At 37.5% G+C, this 18,886-nt stretch overlaps 1 protein-coding gene and 1 long non-coding RNA gene across 4 annotated transcripts; one reads left to right on the top strand and one right to left on the bottom strand.

Moving 5' to 3' along the window:
• Positions 1-1,679: 1,679 nt before the first annotated feature.
• LOC133738057 (heat stress transcription factor A-7a-like) lies at positions 1,680-4,470 on the top strand. Of its 3 annotated transcripts, XR_009859949.1 has the most exons (4): positions 1,680-2,434; positions 2,858-4,128; positions 4,246-4,347; positions 4,430-4,470. XR_009859949.1 is itself a non-coding variant. In XM_062165496.1 (2 exons), the coding sequence occupies exons 1-2, from the start codon at positions 2,126-2,128 to the stop codon at positions 3,632-3,634; spliced, it is 1,086 nt and encodes a 361-aa protein (XP_062021480.1). In that variant the 5' UTR covers positions 1,680-2,125; the 3' UTR covers positions 3,635-4,256. The 3 variants fall into 3 exon arrangements, 1 of the variants encoding a protein (XP_062021480.1); XR_009859948.1 differs by having other exon boundaries at positions 4,246-4,470; XM_062165496.1 differs by lacking the exon at positions 4,430-4,470 and having other exon boundaries at positions 2,858-4,256.
• A 145-nt stretch (positions 4,471-4,615) lies between these two features.
• On the bottom strand, positions 4,616-18,544 carry LOC133738058 (uncharacterized). Its single transcript, XR_009859950.1, has 9 exons — positions 18,395-18,544; positions 18,253-18,307; positions 18,078-18,138; positions 17,949-17,987; positions 17,719-17,797; positions 16,991-17,093; positions 14,828-15,443; positions 13,821-13,894; positions 4,616-6,492 (listed from the first exon to the last, which is right to left on the bottom strand). It is a non-coding gene; the product is annotated as an uncharacterized LOC133738058 (long non-coding RNA).
• Between the last annotated feature and the right edge of the window lie 342 nt (positions 18,545-18,886).

Below are 18,886 nucleotides of genomic sequence, written 5' to 3'. Positions count from 1 at the left end.
TCTGCAACGACTCAAACTTGATACAACGTTGGCAGATTTAGATCGATTATTGTTTGACACGAATAGAAATACGAAACATGTATCTTGCTAATTGGTATAAAATGAATTAGATCATAGTCAAGTGAGTAAGTCCAGGGGTGGAGCCACATATAGGCCAGCTTGGGCACTAGACTGAGTTTTTCTTGTTTATCTTGATTTATATATGTTGGTTGAATGAAGCTACCTAAAACATTGCAGAAAATGGCAAAACCAGATGAATCTTGCCTTACTTAGGCTGAGTTTTTCTTATTTGCCTTGAATCTTGCCTTATCTAAGAAGAGTAAATCCGATTACAAACATAAAATATGACAAGGTTAACTAGTATTTTACGAGCACTTTCGTTTTTCTTTTTGTGATTTTTGAAATGCACAACATTTATTATATACTAACGTTCCTCCACACATGCTCTGCATGCATCAAAATAAGTGTTTTTTTTTTTAATGAAAAATAATATATAATATAAGAAAACAGTTATTGCAGAGAAGATAGTGGGAAATAACAGTTTATTAATGCAGAGAAAAATGGGTTATTGGATCTTTTTTTGTTTATTTTTCTTAATAAAAATCTATTTTATGATTGTCCTAATTGTCCTTATGATTTAATTAATTCTCAAAGTTTATTAATCTTTTAGGGTCATTTCTGTCAAAAATTTTGATTTTGGCTAACAACACCTATTCTCTTAATAATAGTATAGATAATTGTATTTTGAAATCAAGTGAATATCTACTATACAACTAATGCATTATATATATATATATATATATATATATAATATAATATAATGAAAGGGATCATTTCAATCAAAAAAAAAAAAATGAAAGGGATCATTCCAAAGGAAGTTAAAAATCACTTAACAATTAGACTTTAAATGAGGTCGCCACCTTTAAACTTTCTGCTTATTGCTAATAAAAGAGACTTTTCCACATGCTCGCAATCATCATTTTGGTGCTCACTACTTCTGACATGAAAGGAAATTTAATGGCTTATCTTGTTCAAGAGAGGACAAATCACAGAGAACAACTTTAAAACCCAAACCTAATTTAAGGAAGTAACGGCCTAACAAAAGAAAAAATTCTTAGCGCAATAACTCCATCACTAGATGCTCATATTAAGTGTTTTTTTTTTGGCTGAAATGCTCATATTAAGTTTAGTTTTATCCTCAATAGTCCCTACCAAGTACCGAACACTGTTTATGACCAAGAAAAAAAGAAAAAAAGGATTAGGTAGGTGGGTTTTCAAAGCATTTGAAAGCGAGTTTTCAAACGTCTAATTCCTTAATTAATTTAAAAATATATATAAACCTCTCTCTGTCAAATATTTTTTTTTCAAAACCAATGATAAGATTTTGTCAAACAAAAAAAAGAAAAGGAAAAAAAAAAAAAAAACCAATGATAAGATAATGCCATCAAGTCACACCAAATTATAAGTGGGGTCCATCCATCGTCCAATGAGATATAAATTTCCGATCCGTATGAATTTTTTAAGACCCACCACCCACCACCCACGACCCCCGACCCATCCCTCCACCCATTACCCCTCCATAGGAACTTCCTTCCAGAACTTTCCTCAGGACCACCTCCTAATGCTCTCCATCACTCGTAATTTCCATTTTAAATCCTGTTCCGAATTGGCAGTTAAACAATGTAATCTACTGTTTTAGATCTAGAACTTTCTTTCTTCCCCAATTCATCAACGGGACACACCTCTATTTAAACTTGAGGCCTCTCATGTGCCCGTGGTGGTTTTTCAACGCGAGAGGATGTGCCTGTGACAAACCCGCCTGCCTACGATATAACGGCTTCAACGACTTTCCCAAAGGAGAAAGCAGCAAATCCAACTATCTCAAAGCTCCCCTTTCCCTTTCCATCTAATCACTGATTCTCATCACTCGGATACTCCTGAAATTGTCACCCAAATTGAAAAAAAAAAAAGAGAATTAGTGGGTTCAGTCAGTTGTTCCTGTTCTAAACAATCCCACCAAAATCGACTTTGAATCTTACAGAACACCTAACTGGGTGGGCAGAATCAGAACAATTTGGCAATATACATCAACATCGATCCTCTAGCTTGTTGTAATATTGTAGGCATGAATTACTTGTACCCAGTGAAGGAAGAGTACCCGGGCGGGTCGGGTTCGTCGCAGTGGAGCGGGGATCCTCCGATGATGGTGGCTCCACCGCAGCCGATGGAGGGGCTGAATGACACCGGGCCTCCTCCTTTTCTGAACAAGACTTATGACATGGTGGATGACCCGAGTACTAATCGGATAGTCTCGTGGAGCAGAGGAGGGAGCAGCTTTGTGGTTTGGGACCCTCATTCGTTTGTGATGAACCTCCTGCCTAGATACTTCAAGCACAATAATTTCTCCAGCTTTGTCAGGCAGCTTAACACTTACGTAAGTGTCTTTACTCCCCAAAGCTCAAATTGGTTAGTAGAGCTTTTGGTCCTTTCTGCTTCTTCAGAAAAGTTCAGACCTTCAATTTTCTATCATGATCGATGCGAGTTGTTTGCTTTAGTTGATCTGAATTTTCATATGCTTGGATGGAAATAGATGATGGTATTACTTAATTGTATAGTTTCTAACTGGGAGGCAAATCCCAATTCAGTAATACAATATTCAGCAGTATCAAAGCTCTTGACAGGTGCAGGTTAATTTGGTCTGACCAATGGTGAAATACATATGTAGTCAGTCAGTCTAAATCTAATATTTGATGGCTATTGGGTAAAAAAGTGTTAATGGAGACGCTTTGAATGATTTCTGAATCTGATTGGACAATTAGATTTGTGGAGTCATTGGTTGTTGATTGAACTTCTGCAGGGCTTTAGAAAGGTTGATCCGGATAGGTGGGAGTTTGCCAATGAAGGATTTTTACGGGGTCAGAAGCATCTCCTAAAGAACATTAGGAGAAGGAAGACACCTTCTCAGCCTATTCCAGCACACCAAGCCCTAGGCCCTTGTGTGGAAGTAGGCCGGTTTGGGCTAGATGGAGAAATTGATCGTTTGCGACGTGACAAGCAGGTTCTCATGATGGAGTTGGTGAAGCTTAGACAGCAGCAGCAGAGTACTAGAGCTTGCCTTCAAGCCATGGAACAAAGGCTAAAAGGGACAGAAATGAAGCAGCAACAAATGATGGCTTTCTTGGCCAGGGCACTGCAGAACCCGGCTTTCCTGCAGCAGCTAGTCCAACATAAGGAGAAACGGAAGGAGCTTGAAGAAGCCGTGACTAAGAAAAGGAGAAGGCCGATTGATCAAGGCCCTAGTGGCTTTGGTGGTGGTGAAACTAACCAAAGGGGCAAAGGAATTAACCCTGTTAAAGCTGAGCCTCTTGAATTTGGAGATGGCGAGTACGAAATGTCGGAGCTAGAAGCGCTTGCAATGGAAATGCAAGGATTTCATAAGGCAAGAAAGGAACCAGAGGAAGAGTCAGAGCCCCTGGAAATTGGGGATAAAGAGCTTGATGAAGGATTTTGGGATGAACTATTTAGCGAGAGGTTTGAGGGGGACTTAAGCATACCATGTGCTGAAATAGGTGATGACGAAGATGTCATTATCTTGGCTGATCGCTTAGGTTACTTAGGTTCAAGCCCAAATTAGAACAGCTAAACTTCTTCTGCATTGCTATCTCTCCTCTTCAGTACACTGCCCCAGTGACCATTTCTTTCGGGTAGGAGGCTATGGCCTTCAGTAGTTGTTTCATCGTTTTTCATTCCCTCTCTCCCTCTCGTCCTCTCTCTTTCTCTTTCTCTTTCTCCTTCTCTTTCTCTTTCTCTCTCTCTCTCTCTCTCTCTCTCTCTCTCTCTCTCTCTTTCACTTTGCATCGCTAGAGTCTCTTCAAGTCTGTGCCATTTGGCCATAACTGTCATCTGGAATTGTTTCTTGGTAATATTGACAGGATAGGGGGATTAGCACAAGCTGTTTATCTGGGGAAACCAACTTTGTTTCTGGTGTTTCTAACCCTGCATTTAATTGCTTATTGTCTCCTTTTCGCATCTAATAATGCCCTTTTCTTCTCTCTTTATCTTGGTTAGGTTGCAGGCATTGCTTGGACAGAATCTGTGCTAGTTTTTATCATGATTTATCTCCTCAAGGTTCTTGTTTATTTCATATCACTGAAACCACTGTTCCATGTATCACGCATACATCCAATGCATTATTTGTCTCTGCCTGTTGTAATCTTTTTTTACTGGCCTCTTAAATGAATGTAGATTGTTGATTATTCAGAAGCTGTTGAACTTGAAAAGGAGTAGCTGCAAGCTCCAAGGACCATAAACATAATATTGTTTATGGATGGATCCAAGTGATCATTGGTAGCTAATTTTATTTTTCTGTTACTGCATTGCCTACTATCTTTAGTAAGATATAAAGAGGTGTTACATTTGTACCATGTAGATCTTTTCGTGCGAAACTTGGTTCTCTCTGTCACTACATCAGCTGTGGACTCCCAACTGGTACAGTATGAATCTTTTAAAACATAACATAAAAATGTGTTCTTTACCCATTGATGTCTTACAGATGAAGATCGGAACCAGATACAAAAATAGAAGATTGATTGAAGTGCCTAATAAGAATTGGTACAGTGTGAATCTTTTAAAACATGACATAAAAATGTGTTCTTTACCCATTGATGTCTTACAGATGAAGACCGGAACCAGATACAAAAATAGAAGATTGGTTGAAGTGCCTAATAAGAATTGGTACGGTGTGAATCTTTTAAAACATGACATAAAAATGTGTTCTTTACCCATTGATGTCTTACAGATGAAGATCGGAACCAGATACAAAAATAGAAGATTGGTTGAAGTGCCTAATAAGAATTGGTACGGTATGAGTCTTTTAAAACATGACATAAAAATGTGTTCTTTACCCATTGATGTCTTACAGATGAAGACCGGAACCGGATACAAAAATAGAAGATTGATTGAAGTGCTTAATAAGAATCTAATTCTACGAAAAAGGCAAGAATTTGTTGAAGTTTTGTATATAGTGATAATTGAAACTTGTTCTGCAAGGTTCTGTAAACTGAGAATTTTAATGCAAAGAGGTCTAATATTGTGCATCAGATATTGTATTGCATCATATCTTCCGAGGTCGTCATAGGCTAACATAGGCATATACGGGAAGACTGTTTGAAACTTACCAATTATGCCATTAGAGGAAAGTTTCAAACAGAAGTGAGAAAATAGTATTAGTGAGTGTCACTGCTACCCAGAAGAACACCATTCAAAATTTAAGTTATTAGAATTTGAAGCAGGGTTTTAACATAATCATTAAGCAACCCTACAAAACCAAGATTGAAGTCCAACCATTCTTCCAATTCTATTAGTTCAATCCCACAATCAAAATGGCAGTACTTCAACCCTAGCCTTCAATACCTGCATCATGACCAAAAAAAAGCCTTCAATACCTGCATAGTTCATTCCTTCAAGTCTAGCTCACAGTCAACAATTTGAGTCAATTATTGAGTGATTCTGATGGAACTGTGATCAACTCGGACAACACTCTCGTCTTTATGACGACAAGGATAGAATTAGTACTTGTTATCACTTCTTACATATGAGCCAAATTTTGTCACGCTCATCCAATGTAGTCAGGAATTTTCTGATCTATTGGTCCATTGCTAACTCAAATTTTCCTTCTTAATTTTTGTTTTTATTTTGTCAGGATTCCTCCTCTTTCGGGGAGAAGTTTGTAGGTCTTTAGGTTTGAGAAATGTCACTAATAATATCTACAGTACTTGTGCCATTTGATCTACATAGGTAGTGTAAGATAGTTTTGAAGAAGCTTTATTGTTTGTTAAAAATGTTGAATTGCTTAGGTAATGAATTTATTGGCAACTCTACTATCCGAGTTATTATATGTTATTTTGTTGATTATAAAAGAGTTAACATATTTCCTAAAAAAAAAAAAATTATCCAATTTTTTTGAAAGGAAAAATTATCCAATTTTAGAAGAAAAGGAAATCTACATGTGATCTACCAAGTAGGGGGTGGATCCGTGGCACCAAAATTTATACTCAGTTTTTTACTTCAATTGTGAACCATTAAATTAAAAGAATACCAACGAATGAGATTAAACTATACATTTAATATTTCCTTTTTTTTTTTTGTGTGGCCAAATTATTAAAACTCCTTTAGTATTATTTTTACTAATAAATCAATAAATCATTCTTTGATTAGAGCTCTTTTCTCATCTTCTTCTACAATTCGAGCAATTTTTTTTTTTTTTTGAATTTAATAAAAGAGTAAGAAGAAAAAAAAGGAACATAGGAGGGGGACCAAACCAAACCTCCCTACAAAAGCAACGAAAATAAATAAGCTATCGTAACCGAAATTGGGGAAAACTCAATTGGTCACTCTGACAATGCGATAAAAGAAAAGATGGTGGAGCATCCCACCACACCATATTAGGAGCAGTCGTACCATAATTCGCCAAAGCATCAGCTACCTTATTACCTTCACGAAAAATATGAGATACACGAAAAGTCATTTGAGAAATCTTGAACAATATTCTCATGGTGTGTGTTCTAAATAAAGAATCATAATTCTAATTTCAATACCAATCTCAATTCTCCCCAAGGCAAATCTAACATCACAACAATTAATCTTCCAACTGACTGCTAACAACTACCTTTTTCTCCTAGCCCCATTATGCCAAAAGAAACCCAGTGAGCCACCACAAGCGTTAATCAGGTTGATTTGCGTAGACATGATCATGGGTTTTGAACTTTTGATCATAAAGTCATCTAAGAGAGATAATGGTACACCATGATAGTTTTTCAGTTTTTGATCCGTGACTCCCTGCTTCCTGACCTAGATGTGAGATAGCATAATCTCTGCTTTTGTGATTTCAAGACAGTTCTTGGTTACAACTCGGAAGCACTTCGCATCAAATCCTTAATAGAATTTTGTGGAAAAGATATCACATATGCGATATTGATTGAGAGGACTCTCTCTACCTTCCTCGTTTCTACTTTGATGGTTGCTAAGAGCTATCGAATCGATGTTATTGCAGGATGAATCACAAGATTTCATGAGCTCATTGGAGCCACGAATGTCGCTGAAAAGCATGACAACATCCTTGTAAAGAACTATAATTCGAGACCCATGGGAACATAGTCTATTCCAGAGTCCAATTATAGTTGCGCTCCAAAGGGAGGGCGCCAAGAGCGAAACCCTAATCCTAGGGATATTTCTAGACGTTTTGGTCTATATAATCGCTTTACTTGAGAAGATAAACGCCAAAATAGGCGGACACTGGACCGAAGAGGTTACGTGGAAAGAGAGAGAGAGAGAGGCAACGCCTTTGGCCATGTTGGTGGCGCCACCAACACTAAGAGTCATCCTAATGACGCTTTCAAAAGCGCCTTCATCATGGGAGTCTGAGCACAGAGATGTATGTTCTCGATGTGGAGCATCCGGTCATTGGGCACACATTTGTAGAGCTCGTGAGAGTATTGTCACCGCCTACAAAGCATATTGTGAAGCAAGACAAGCTCACTATGTGGAACAAGAAGATCAAGAAGGTGATCTCGATCGAACTAAGGGTTGAAGACTTCAAATCAGGCCAAGATCAAGATACTGCCGATTTTGAATAAAGTTTTTGTTTTGCCAAGAGTTGTAATAGGCAATTGCCATATGTTTTGTACTAAATGCCATTGATTTAGTTTTTCTTCAACTAGGCTCATCCAAAGTGAGTATGATGTCTAGGAAGGTTTTGAGATAAGTGGTACTTAAGCGAGTTTTGCTCCACCGACATCTCTCTACTCACCTGATCATATTTATTTTGGAGTTACCGAAAGAAATTAAACGACTACCATTGTTTTGCATTAGTTAGTATTCGGATTAGATTTTCTTTTGGTCAAAGAAACAATGATGTATACATTTGGCTTATGAATAAAATTTTGAGTTCTTTTCATTATAACTCTAATTAAAATTATGAGCATATTACTTTGTGACTACGATGGCTGGGCCATCATGACTAGTTCAGGGACATGGAATGACCCAAATTCCTCTTGTCAAATGGCACCTTGATTACTATCACAAAAACTCTCTACGCTCCTAGGGCAAATCGAACCCTATTGAGCTATTTGAGCCAACAGATTCCATGCGAAAACGCATATAGAGAATGGAAAAGAGTTCCTTTACATTACCTCTAATGATTGCGAATAAATGCACATTTTAGAGAAACGTATCTGTCTCTCTAGTGGATTTTACGTCACCACTATTCGAGCTATTAAATCCAATAAAGTTATGAGAGAAGATCTCTTAGATTTAGACACATATTGGCTTTGTCACGACAGGATATATAGGTCATCCTAGTCATGATATGATGATTTATCTACTAAAGACTTCACATGGACATCCATTCTTTCGAGCAAAATGAAGCACGAATCAAAGGTTGATTCCTGGACTAAGTGTGATCGCCGCCGATGCCTCTCTCGCCGCTGTCGTCCACCACCAGCCTAGGGTTAGCGTAGTCCATATCCATGACACCATGGGTTGCGTCCATCATGGTGATGGCGCCCCAGGTGATGTTGCAATCACCAACTTTGCTTCCAGTATTGTTACAGACGCTCGAGCCCAACCAAAATCCTCATTGGTTGTTTCTAAGGCCCCTCGCTCGTTCTACAAAGCCTGTTCCTTAGGGAAATTAGGATTGAGACCGTCCTTCGAAAAAGATATGAAAATACTCATTCTGTTCTTACACAGAATCTGAGGGGATTCTGTGGACTGATTCAACCAACTTGCGGACGTTTAAATATAATTCAAATTAGCTTCTTGTGATTAAGAGTTGTGAATTACATTATTGTCCTACCTGAAGTAATGGTTTGCATGATTCTCTTGTTTTCTAGTACGTAATGAGTCCTAAATGTTAAATTTATGCCGTACCTGGATAAACTACATGTTAGGATATACGACCTCTGCCGTACCTGGAGAGAATCATACACTTAAGGAAAACTATGGTCTAAGTGCCGTACCTGGACTTAGATACGGGAATTGTCATCAAAAGAAACAAAAGAATCTGTTAATTGCATTGAAACATAAATAGGATTGTTAGTGGTTGATTTCGAAACCCTAGGTTTTATCATTATTTGTTTGTTTCTTTAATTCTCAAATTATTTGTGTATTGGAAAATCCAAAAATCAATATCTTCTTTTGCTTGATTGTTTATGTGATTTTGTGTTTGGATTAATTAGGTTAGGATTTAAATTGATTATCAATCCTCAGTTGGAACGACCTCGTACTTGCACACTATACTAACGACAATTCGTGCGCTTGCGAGTTTTAATTAAAATTTCACAATAGTATGCACCATCAAAGTTCACTTTCAATCACCCTTGAGGAGGGGCTTTCCATTGAACACCCTTCTAATATTCTCCATTCCTTGTAGCTTAGAGTTATGGATAATAAAATAGCTCAATCTTCTGGAAGACATAAGAGCAACGTCATATATAGATGTAATTTTATTGTCCCATATCCTAGCATTCCTTTCCTTCCAAATACTCGAGATGAGGAATAATAACTGTGAAAAAGCTGTCTTTGATAATTTATCTGGGCAAAAGCTAAGTCAGCTAAGGGCATCAAACTGATCAGATTCTATTCCAAAGCAACTCAAGTTCAAGTTATGATTAGTTGCCATCATTTCCCTAGTGAAAGAACAATTTCGACGTAGATGCAATATAGATTCATCTTCGATACTGCAGAGCATACATACCTGAAACTCCAGCACAACATATCTAGCGGCCAATTTGTCCCTTGTAGGCAGAATATTGTGTCCTATCTTCTAGGGAATCCAGGCTGTAACCTTTGCTGTGTTGAGCATTTTGGTTTGCCAAATTTTCCCCCACATTGTTGTTTACTGTTAGCCAAATAGCCACCCTCAAGTATAAGGGCCAAGTTATAGTGTAAGGGATTATGAGTAGGGGATATCGTACCCAAGAGATTGGAAAACCCACTCTAGCTAAGAAAAACCTAAAGGATGCTAGATGAATATGCAAATGTTCAAGTCATAAACAAGGGCTCACAAGTGAACCAAAGTTCATGGTGAATATATGCAAGGTGGAATAGTGGTTTGATTTTGGTTTTGGAGATGATTTGATTCGGAAACAACTAAATGAATACTTGAAATGTAAACTATGCTAAGCTAAATTAGAGGTAATGAAATGGATGGGAGTTAGGACTCAAGGTTTTCACCTCTAGCCTCTCTTGCAAACAATGATGCTTTTATAGTGAATGATGCCATTTTAATTAGCCAATTTCTCTCCTTGCATCCCTCTCGGGTATGACAAGGGACATGCTTCTTTGATGATATCAAGCAACCCCTCTCGGGTGTAGTACTTAACTACTTAAGTCATGCATTTCAATCCGGTTAATTAGGTATCTAATACATTTACCTAAGTGCATAAAGCTTGGAGATGAAGAAATTATGAAAACCAACCAAGCTTATCTCTAAGTGATTGTAGTTCACAACCCTAACATGCACATATGATATGCTATCATGCTTCAAACAACCAAGGTTAATCAAGCCCTAATTGTTTCTCATGTCAGCAAATATTCATACCCAAATTGATTAAGTTTAAGCATAAACATTCAACTCTTGAACTAGCATGTTAAGGTGCTAAAGGAAAGTGCATCAAATATAATAGGAAAAAATTCAGTTTACCCCCTTGAACTTTGGGCCTAAAATCAGACTGGTCCTTAAACTTTTTTTTTAATCAGACTGGTCCCTGTACTCTCAAACCTCATCACCCGAGTCCAAATTTTGAATCCGGGTCCAAAAATGACGTCAGCTGCTGAGTTGGAGCTGACAATGGGGCCCACACTTCAGATTTTTAAATCCTGAAGGAGGGCAGAATGGACATTTCCTATTTAATATAAATTTTTTATTTTTTTCTCTCTATATTCTCTCTCTCTCTTTCTCTATCTCCACTGCGCAGTCCTCTCTCTCTCTCCACTGCGCAGTCCTCATGGCGGAGGCTGCAAAGTCTCCGATCTGATCCCAAATCCTCCAACTCCCGATCCGATCCACGTGCCTCACCGCCGACCTGTAGGACACCTTCTGCACCAGAGCTTTCACCTATCCGACCCGCGTTGGACATCATCACTAACTTCCTGAGCCAGGTCATTGCGTCGGAGACCTAGGCCAAAGGGCCCGCTTCTTCTTCTTCGGCTCCCTCTCTCTCTCTTCGATCCTCTCCCTCTCTGCCCATGGCCATCAAAGGTGAGAATGAAGACAGTGGATTTAAATTTGATAGCATGCAATTGGATTTGAGTTTGGTTTTTAGTTTTGAATTTGATAGCAATTGGGTTTTGGATTTGAATTTGATAGCAATTGGGTTTGAGTTTGGGTGTTGATGGGTTCGGAATAACAAGAAGACGAAGAAGGAAAGGGAATTGGCTGGAGCAGAAGAAGAAGAAGGAAAGGGAATTGGAATTTTTTTTTTTTTTAATTATCAACCTCTACCTGTCTATTACTCCGGATTTCACTTCAAGTTCATGTTTTGAGAATTGGGATTTTGAGGTTACTGTTCATTTCGGGTTTCACTGTTCAAGATTGTCTGTTGATATTTGTTGGTCTATTTCCGACTATATATATGAACATGAGATCGTGATTCTTATTGTTGGGTATAACTTAATTCAAGTTTTGGTTGAATTTGGAGAATTGGAGTTTTGGGTTTTGTGGCTACTGCGTATTCATGGCTCTTGTTTCCGTTTCCGATCAAGTAACAATCCCAGAAGGGGTTTCTAGCGTGGTCGGAGAGAGAGAGAGAGAGAGAGAGAGAGAGAGAGAGAGAGAGAGAGAGAGAGAGAGAGAGAGAGAGAGAGAGAGAGAGAGAGAGAGAGAGAGAGAGAGAATTTAAAAAAAAAAAAAAATATATATATATATATATATATTAAATAGGAAATGTCCATTCTGCCCTCCTTCAGGATTTAAAAATCTGAAGTGTGGGCCCCCTTGTCGGCTCCAACTCAGCAGCTGACGTCATTTTTGGACCCGGATTCAAAATTTGGACTCGGGTGATGTCGTTTGAGAGTACAGGGACCAGTCTGATTAAAAAAAAAAGTTTAAGGACCAGTCTGATTTTAGGCCCAAAGTTCAGGGGGCTAAACTGAATTTAATCCAATATAATATCTACATCAAAGTAACACAAGATTGGCTGGGCTTTCAATCATAGCCCTAACAAACTAACTACTCACTCATAGTCAAATACATAAGCTCCAACATGTTTATGAACATCAAACTAAAAAGTAGGGATAGAGAAGTGACTAGTGATGATCAAATTGAGGATGGTGTAGATAAACTCATGGAGGTTTTGTCATGGTGATGATGATTCCTCAAGTGCAGCTAGACCCTCTCCTTCTTCTTCAAAGATTGATGATGGAATATGAGATGTAGAAATGATCAAGTGGTGAAATGGTGGATTATGTATATGAAATAGAATGGGTAGATGGAAAAGATGATGAATTTGGTGGTTGTGGTAATAGATGTTATAGATTGATGGTGGTGGTGATGGAGGTTTTGGATTGATAGTGGTGGTGATGGAGGTTTTATGGAGGAGATGATAGTGGATTGTAGAGAATATATAGAGAGAAAAAGATGTAATGAAGTGGTATATGGGTGATGCCTTCAGAGTTTGATGAAGGGATGTTTATATAGAGAAGAGAAAGATGAGTAAAATGATGAATGGAAACAAACGGAGCAGCTCAAGCATTGTAAGAAGCATGGAGGTGGAGTATAAGAGTGGTAATAGATCCTAAAAACAAGGGGAAAGGGTATGGAAGAGATGGAGTAAAAAGAGGGAAGTAATGATGAGGTATTAGAGTGTAGAGTAGAAAAAGATGACTTAGGAAAAGAGAGGTGCAGCTAGCTCTCTTTATTGTGCATGGGAATCATGAATTTGAAGAGTGTTGGGGTGGTTTTAGGTCACCAAATTCAATGACAAGGATGGAGAGAACCCTATGCACCATGCTTATTATCCAAATGATAATATGACGGATTAATCTTGTCCTAATCTTGTAGGATTGTTCTAGAACTCTCCTTGAGAATTGCAGCAACATAACCCTTCCAAAAATGCACAACAAATCTGTCCAAAATGGATTCTCAGCCAAGTTACCCTTATTCGATCAACTAGGATTCATTTTCTGCTTCCGAAAATTCATTCAATTGAATCTTCACCGAGACTTCGGAATTGGCGTTCGACTTCTTCATACCAAATGTTCTTTGATAAGTGTAGATCATGCTAGGGGTGGGTGTCCGGACCCGAAAAACCGAAAGCCCGACCCGAAAAACCGAAAAAAGCCCGATTCGGTTCGGGTTTGATTTTGAAAATATCGGTTCGGTCTAGGGCCCGACCCGAAAATATTATCTCAGTTCGGTCTCGGGTTTTAAATATGGATAGACCGAAAGCCCGAACCCGACCCGTATCTGAGTTGCCACTTGTCTATCTATGATTGGGTGTTATATTAATATATTAAATATTAAAAAAAAAAGAATTAGGGTAACTGGAACCCGATCTCATCCTCTCATTTTCTCAGCCTCTCAATCTCTAAGTGGTTGTCCAAATTACGGTTGGATCTTTGTCCACTACATGTCATATCTTATCTGATGATATCATTTCAAACCATCTAAAAATATGGGGTCATTGTTATCCTCATCTCTCACAAATTCAAAAGCTCAATATTTCTCTATCCACAATTCAAAATGCACACTAATAGCCATGAACTCAGAAAAGCAAGCAATACTCAGCTTTGAAAAGACAGAGTGCAAGAAGAAGCAATACCTTTATTGGCTTTGATGATTTTCTCCCTGTGTCCTCTCCAATTAGAAGGCTCCAGAAGCAAGAAAGAAGAGATTCTAGACAGAACACAGATCGAAGTGATTACTATGAGAGATTTTAAAATATTATTTTAATTGAATTGTCTTTCAAAAAAAGCAAGATATTATTTAAAAAAAAGCATAGGAAATATCACATTAGGTGATGTAGAAGCAAAATGCAAAAGCAAACGCGCACCTTGGATCTGCAAAAGCACTGAAGTTGCTCTTTACCCAAAAACTACACCACATTGTTGATAAAAACAAAGATGAACACAACAGAATCCATAGAGTTCGTTTGATGAAAACAAAGCTCTCCCAATAAGCTCAAAACAACTCCATGGTCTCCACCTCCGTAAAATTGGTTAGTTTTTACTTTTTAGTTGTGTTCATGAAAAACACAAAACCCCCAAGCACCCAAAACAGATAAAACCCAGATGATATTCGAGGCTTTAGAGTCCAAATTAGCTCTGAAATTAAGATCAAAGCCACCCACACCTTGAACACAGACATTAATATCACACAATCAATGATCCCAAAAAACCCAATTGGCTAAACATCTCTTATTTCATACCAATTATGCAAGATTGAAGACACACTGCGCACCAAACGAAAATAATATTAAGCTCTACATATTGACTGTCGTAGAGACAGCTATATGGAAATTCAACCACTTGAACAATGAGTTATTATAAACCAATAGAGTTGAAGTGAAACTCATTGTCCAAGTGATTGAATTCGCATATACCTGTGATAAATCATTGAAAGATTCTGTTGAAGCTAAATTGCAGGTAAAAACCTAAACCTCTAGCCTAAATTAATGGATACAAATTGACATAGAAAGCAAATAGAAAGGAATATATAGATGAATTGTATAAGAAGTGGAAATGGTAGCAATCAAACAGCAGGCTAGATGGCTCTATGCATGCGAGTAGCTGCTTAGAATAAGAGTACAGGAAGAAGAAGTGTGATTACCTTTCTTGGTATGAGCTCCGTCGCGTCTATGTTTCCAGGTGAGAGCTGAATTGAGCGGTTTATTTTGGAAGCGTTTGTTAAAGGTCATATGTGTAGAGTGATTGAATTATACGTGTAAGAGCTGGTGAAGGTGTTGCAGATACGTGTAAGCACTGGTGAACGTTGTGGTGATACGTGTAAGGAATCCTTTTTTTGCTGGATACGTGTGGTGAACGTTGTGGTGATACAGATCATGCAGACAACCCAAAGTTCCCAAACAAACACCTTTCTATCTCTCTCAGAGCATCTGTTTCTGCTGAAACGAAGGCACGCGATACATAAAGGAGTGGTGGTATCTCAGCAAAGCAACAGGTGGCCTATGCAATTCCTATAAACAAAGAAGGGCAAAAAGGTGCTGCCACTGTTCATTTCGTTTGTCGTCACTCCGTTTGCACTTTAGTATAGTTACTAGATGATCCTTCCCGCGCGATGCTGCGGGGGTTTTGTTTTTCTTAACTGAATTAAAGTGTATCTTTATAATTCCTCCATCATTCTCCTACCTTTAGTGGTCTTTTCCACCATGCTTGTAATCTCAAATTTCTTCAAGGCAGCATTGGCGAAGTTTCTCCACTGCACCCTGTATGATAGATGAAACAATATAATTAGCCAGAAAGTCTCTTCTTGCAATTCTTTTGTTTGTGTATTCCATCAAACTCTTTCAAAAATAACTTCATTCCCTAAATCATGAGCTAATATTTACATAAGAATCCAGAAAAGATACAATGTCCATTGGTTGGAATTGGCGATGTTTTCATTACCAAAATCCAATAAGCTATAGTAACAGAAAATTCATATCTGCAAAAAAACTCAAAGAAAAAGTCCATTTCTAATTGGAAATCAAATAGAAAAGTCTGGAGTCTAATCAATTTTGTCAACCATGTGAAAGAGAAACAGGGAATATTTTTTAGGTCATTCTGTATGTAATATTAGCATTTCATATTCCATCTCACAACGAAAAATCAAGGGACCAAATCCATCACCTGAAACTATATACTTAATCTCAGAAACAACCAAGCGGACCTAACAAATAATTAATCAAATAATGAACTAACCATTTTAAAGGTCATCCATATATAGGCACTAAACAACTGAAAGGAGCTTTATCAAGAACCAAATGAAGCAACCCTAAGAAATCGTACTTTCAATCCAGCAATACTAAAAGAAAAGTAGACATATAAGCATTAAATCCCTTCATTAACATCCTATTACAGACAAAACCAAGTAACCCTTAAATCAAGCAACCCTAACCTGTTGTTTGTGTTCAACTACTGCAGCTTTAGATTGCACATTCCGTTGATTTAATTCATTAGCTTTATATAGCAAATTCGATATAGGGGATACTGTTCCAGCACAAATATAGCCAAGTCTAAACTAACTAAACGAAACCTATAAATGTCATGTTCCACATCATACAAAATGTAATTTTGCTATACTAAACCCTTCGCAGCTAAATAAAGCTTCTGCCTTAAATATTACCTCAATAAGTTAATCAATACCTCAAAACCCAATAATACCAGGATAATGTCAATTAATAATTATCAACATCAGTTACTCTTCAATGCAGGTTGAAAGTTTCAGTTCCTGATTAAAGATGTTGAATTTACATAGATCTAAGGTCAAGGCCCTAAATCAAAGCTCAAAGATTAGGAACATCATTACAACTCAACAGTTTTAGTAGAAAACAATAAGCTGATTACTCCAAAGTCTAGAAAGCCAATTTTAACACGGGTAATAAAGTTTGCTTAAATCACAAACAGAAGGATTAATGACTCTCCTGATATCACCTTTTAACTAATATTTAAGCTGATTACTTCTCAATAAAAACCAATGTCCAAATCCAATTCTCCAGCATTTCATTGCTTCCCTCTAAACTTAGACTACAAAACAAACTACTTCAGCTCTAACAAAACAGAACAACATTCTTCTATTTGAAGTAAAACCTAATTACCCAAAAACAGTAACACTTCTTTTCACTATTGACACACCTGTTCTAAACAATAAGCTCATTATAAATTTTCTCTTATTCATAATTCTTCCTTTTTCTTCTAATAAATCTGCAAATACAAAAGAAAAAAAACACCAACCTTGACTTGACAGAATTGGAGAAAGCAACAAAACACATACCTCTTTTGCTCCCAAAGCCCGTCTCCTAAACTCGATCACAATCTCAGCACACACCTCTTCCAAAACGAACCCAAGCCTACCTCGCAGAGATATCCAACCAGCCCTATATCCACCAGTAAAAGCACATTAAGTTCATTTATTAAATCAGAAATGTAATTAGTTTAGGACAAATGGTGACCAACAGAGTGTCTACAGCTTCCCAAGCCTATAAAACATTGAAGATCACTTGGATCTTTTATGGAAAATAAGGATCCAAGTTGGCTAATCATAAATTGAAAATATCTACTACATAGACCATGTCCAAGTATAATGCAGTCTTCACCCCTGACAAAGAGTAATGTATATGGTTGACTGACTATCAAAACAAAGAGGAATTGAGAACTGAACCAACTTGTCCCAAGCTCTAACACTCGGTGAAATTCTTTAAACACTAACTTGGCCTTGAAATTCGGTTTATAATCACAGGTATGATAACCTCTACACAGGTACTTGGACTTAAATTTAAAGAATGCGGCTATTAACAAACTTCTTTGTTCACCAATAAGACCATCAAAAGCCATGAAAAGTATACCAACAAACCACATCCCATATTCCATATTTTAATAAGGGCTAAAGCCAATCAACTACTGGATATGGACAGAACATCAGTGTTTAATCAGAAAGGCCAACAGACTATTATAACAGTTAATTGCAAACATATTGGTATAAACAAATCGACCCATACTTACCTTCAAAGACACAACTGCTTATGATTCTTAAGCAAATCCCCGCTCCTTCAATATGTACAACTTCTAGATTAAGCACACACTACACAAATAAAATAAAATAAAACAAATTCAATCAATGAACAATTCAATCAAAAAATTTCAAGTTTAAGAAGCAAAATCACAACCAAAATTTTCACCCTTGTAATTTTCACCCTTGTTAATGGTTGTGATTTGAATTTGGATTTCCTCACCTATACACGAACTGAGAAACGCCCCCACTCTTTTTCAACCTATAAGCCAACCATCAAAAAATTGTTTACAGAAAAAGCTACAATCAGAGAAGAAGAAACTAAATTCAAATTCATAAAACAAACCCAAACCTTCCTCCAGAAGTCGACCACAATCTTCGATCCCTCCCCTTCTTTTTGCCACCCCAACGACCTACAATCAAAATCGAAAACATTACCTCAAAAATTCAAAAGCTTTAACAACCAAACGCCTCCTATTTGTTTCCAGCCCACAGGAAGAAACCAAATCCAAATTTACAAAACAAACCCGAAGCTTGGACGAAAATCTTGGATCTCTCCCCTTCTCTCTGCTACCCAGCGACCTACGATCAAAATCGAAAAATATTAAATCAAATCAAAAATTCAAAAGCTCTCAAAACCAAACCCCTCCTATTCGTTTGCAGCCCAACCTTTATATCTGAGAGCTTGATCGATACGCTTGATAACTCCATTTCACGCCGCGTCTGTATCCGAGAACAAAACCGAAAATGGAACGAAGCGTAGTCGATGTATGCTTCTAGAACACAGAAGAAAACTCGGGCCTTTTTCTCTCCGCATACAGCTCGAGGGCAAAACTGTCATTTCACTGTTAAATGAACAGTTGAATAAACAGTGTCGAGGAACAGTGATTCGGCTTTAGATGTATGTATAGGTAGGATCTGGATCCTCTTCTTGTCTCTTTCCAGCCTTATTTGTCCTTGACTTTCAATCTTGATCGTTTATCTGAAAATGAAAGGTCATAGATAATCCACATCAGCTTCTGATTACTAATTATTTAAAATTTAGGCTAACCGACGTTTTCTTTCTTCTTTCTCCGTTATCTCACTTCTTCTCCCTTCTACTCCAGAGCTTTTTGGATTACATCTTCTTCAAAGTTTCAATCTTGCAGAATTTTATTTTTC

This window comes from Rosa rugosa, chromosome 3 (assembly GCF_958449725.1).
Source record: "Rosa rugosa chromosome 3, drRosRugo1.1, whole genome shotgun sequence".
NCBI classification, from domain to species: Eukaryota; Viridiplantae; Streptophyta; class Magnoliopsida; order Rosales; family Rosaceae; genus Rosa; species Rosa rugosa.
This window is presented reverse-complemented; position numbering and strand designations above follow the sequence as displayed.

Coding starts and splice junctions, on each gene's coding strand:
- LOC133738057 (XM_062165496.1), top strand. CDS start 2,126: ATGAATTACTTGTACCCAGTGAAGGAAGAGTACCCGGGCGGGTCGGGT. Junction 2,435..2,857: donor TCAGGCAGCTTAACACTTAC/GTAAGTGTCTTT, acceptor GAACTTCTGCAG/GGCTTTAGAAAGGTTGATCC.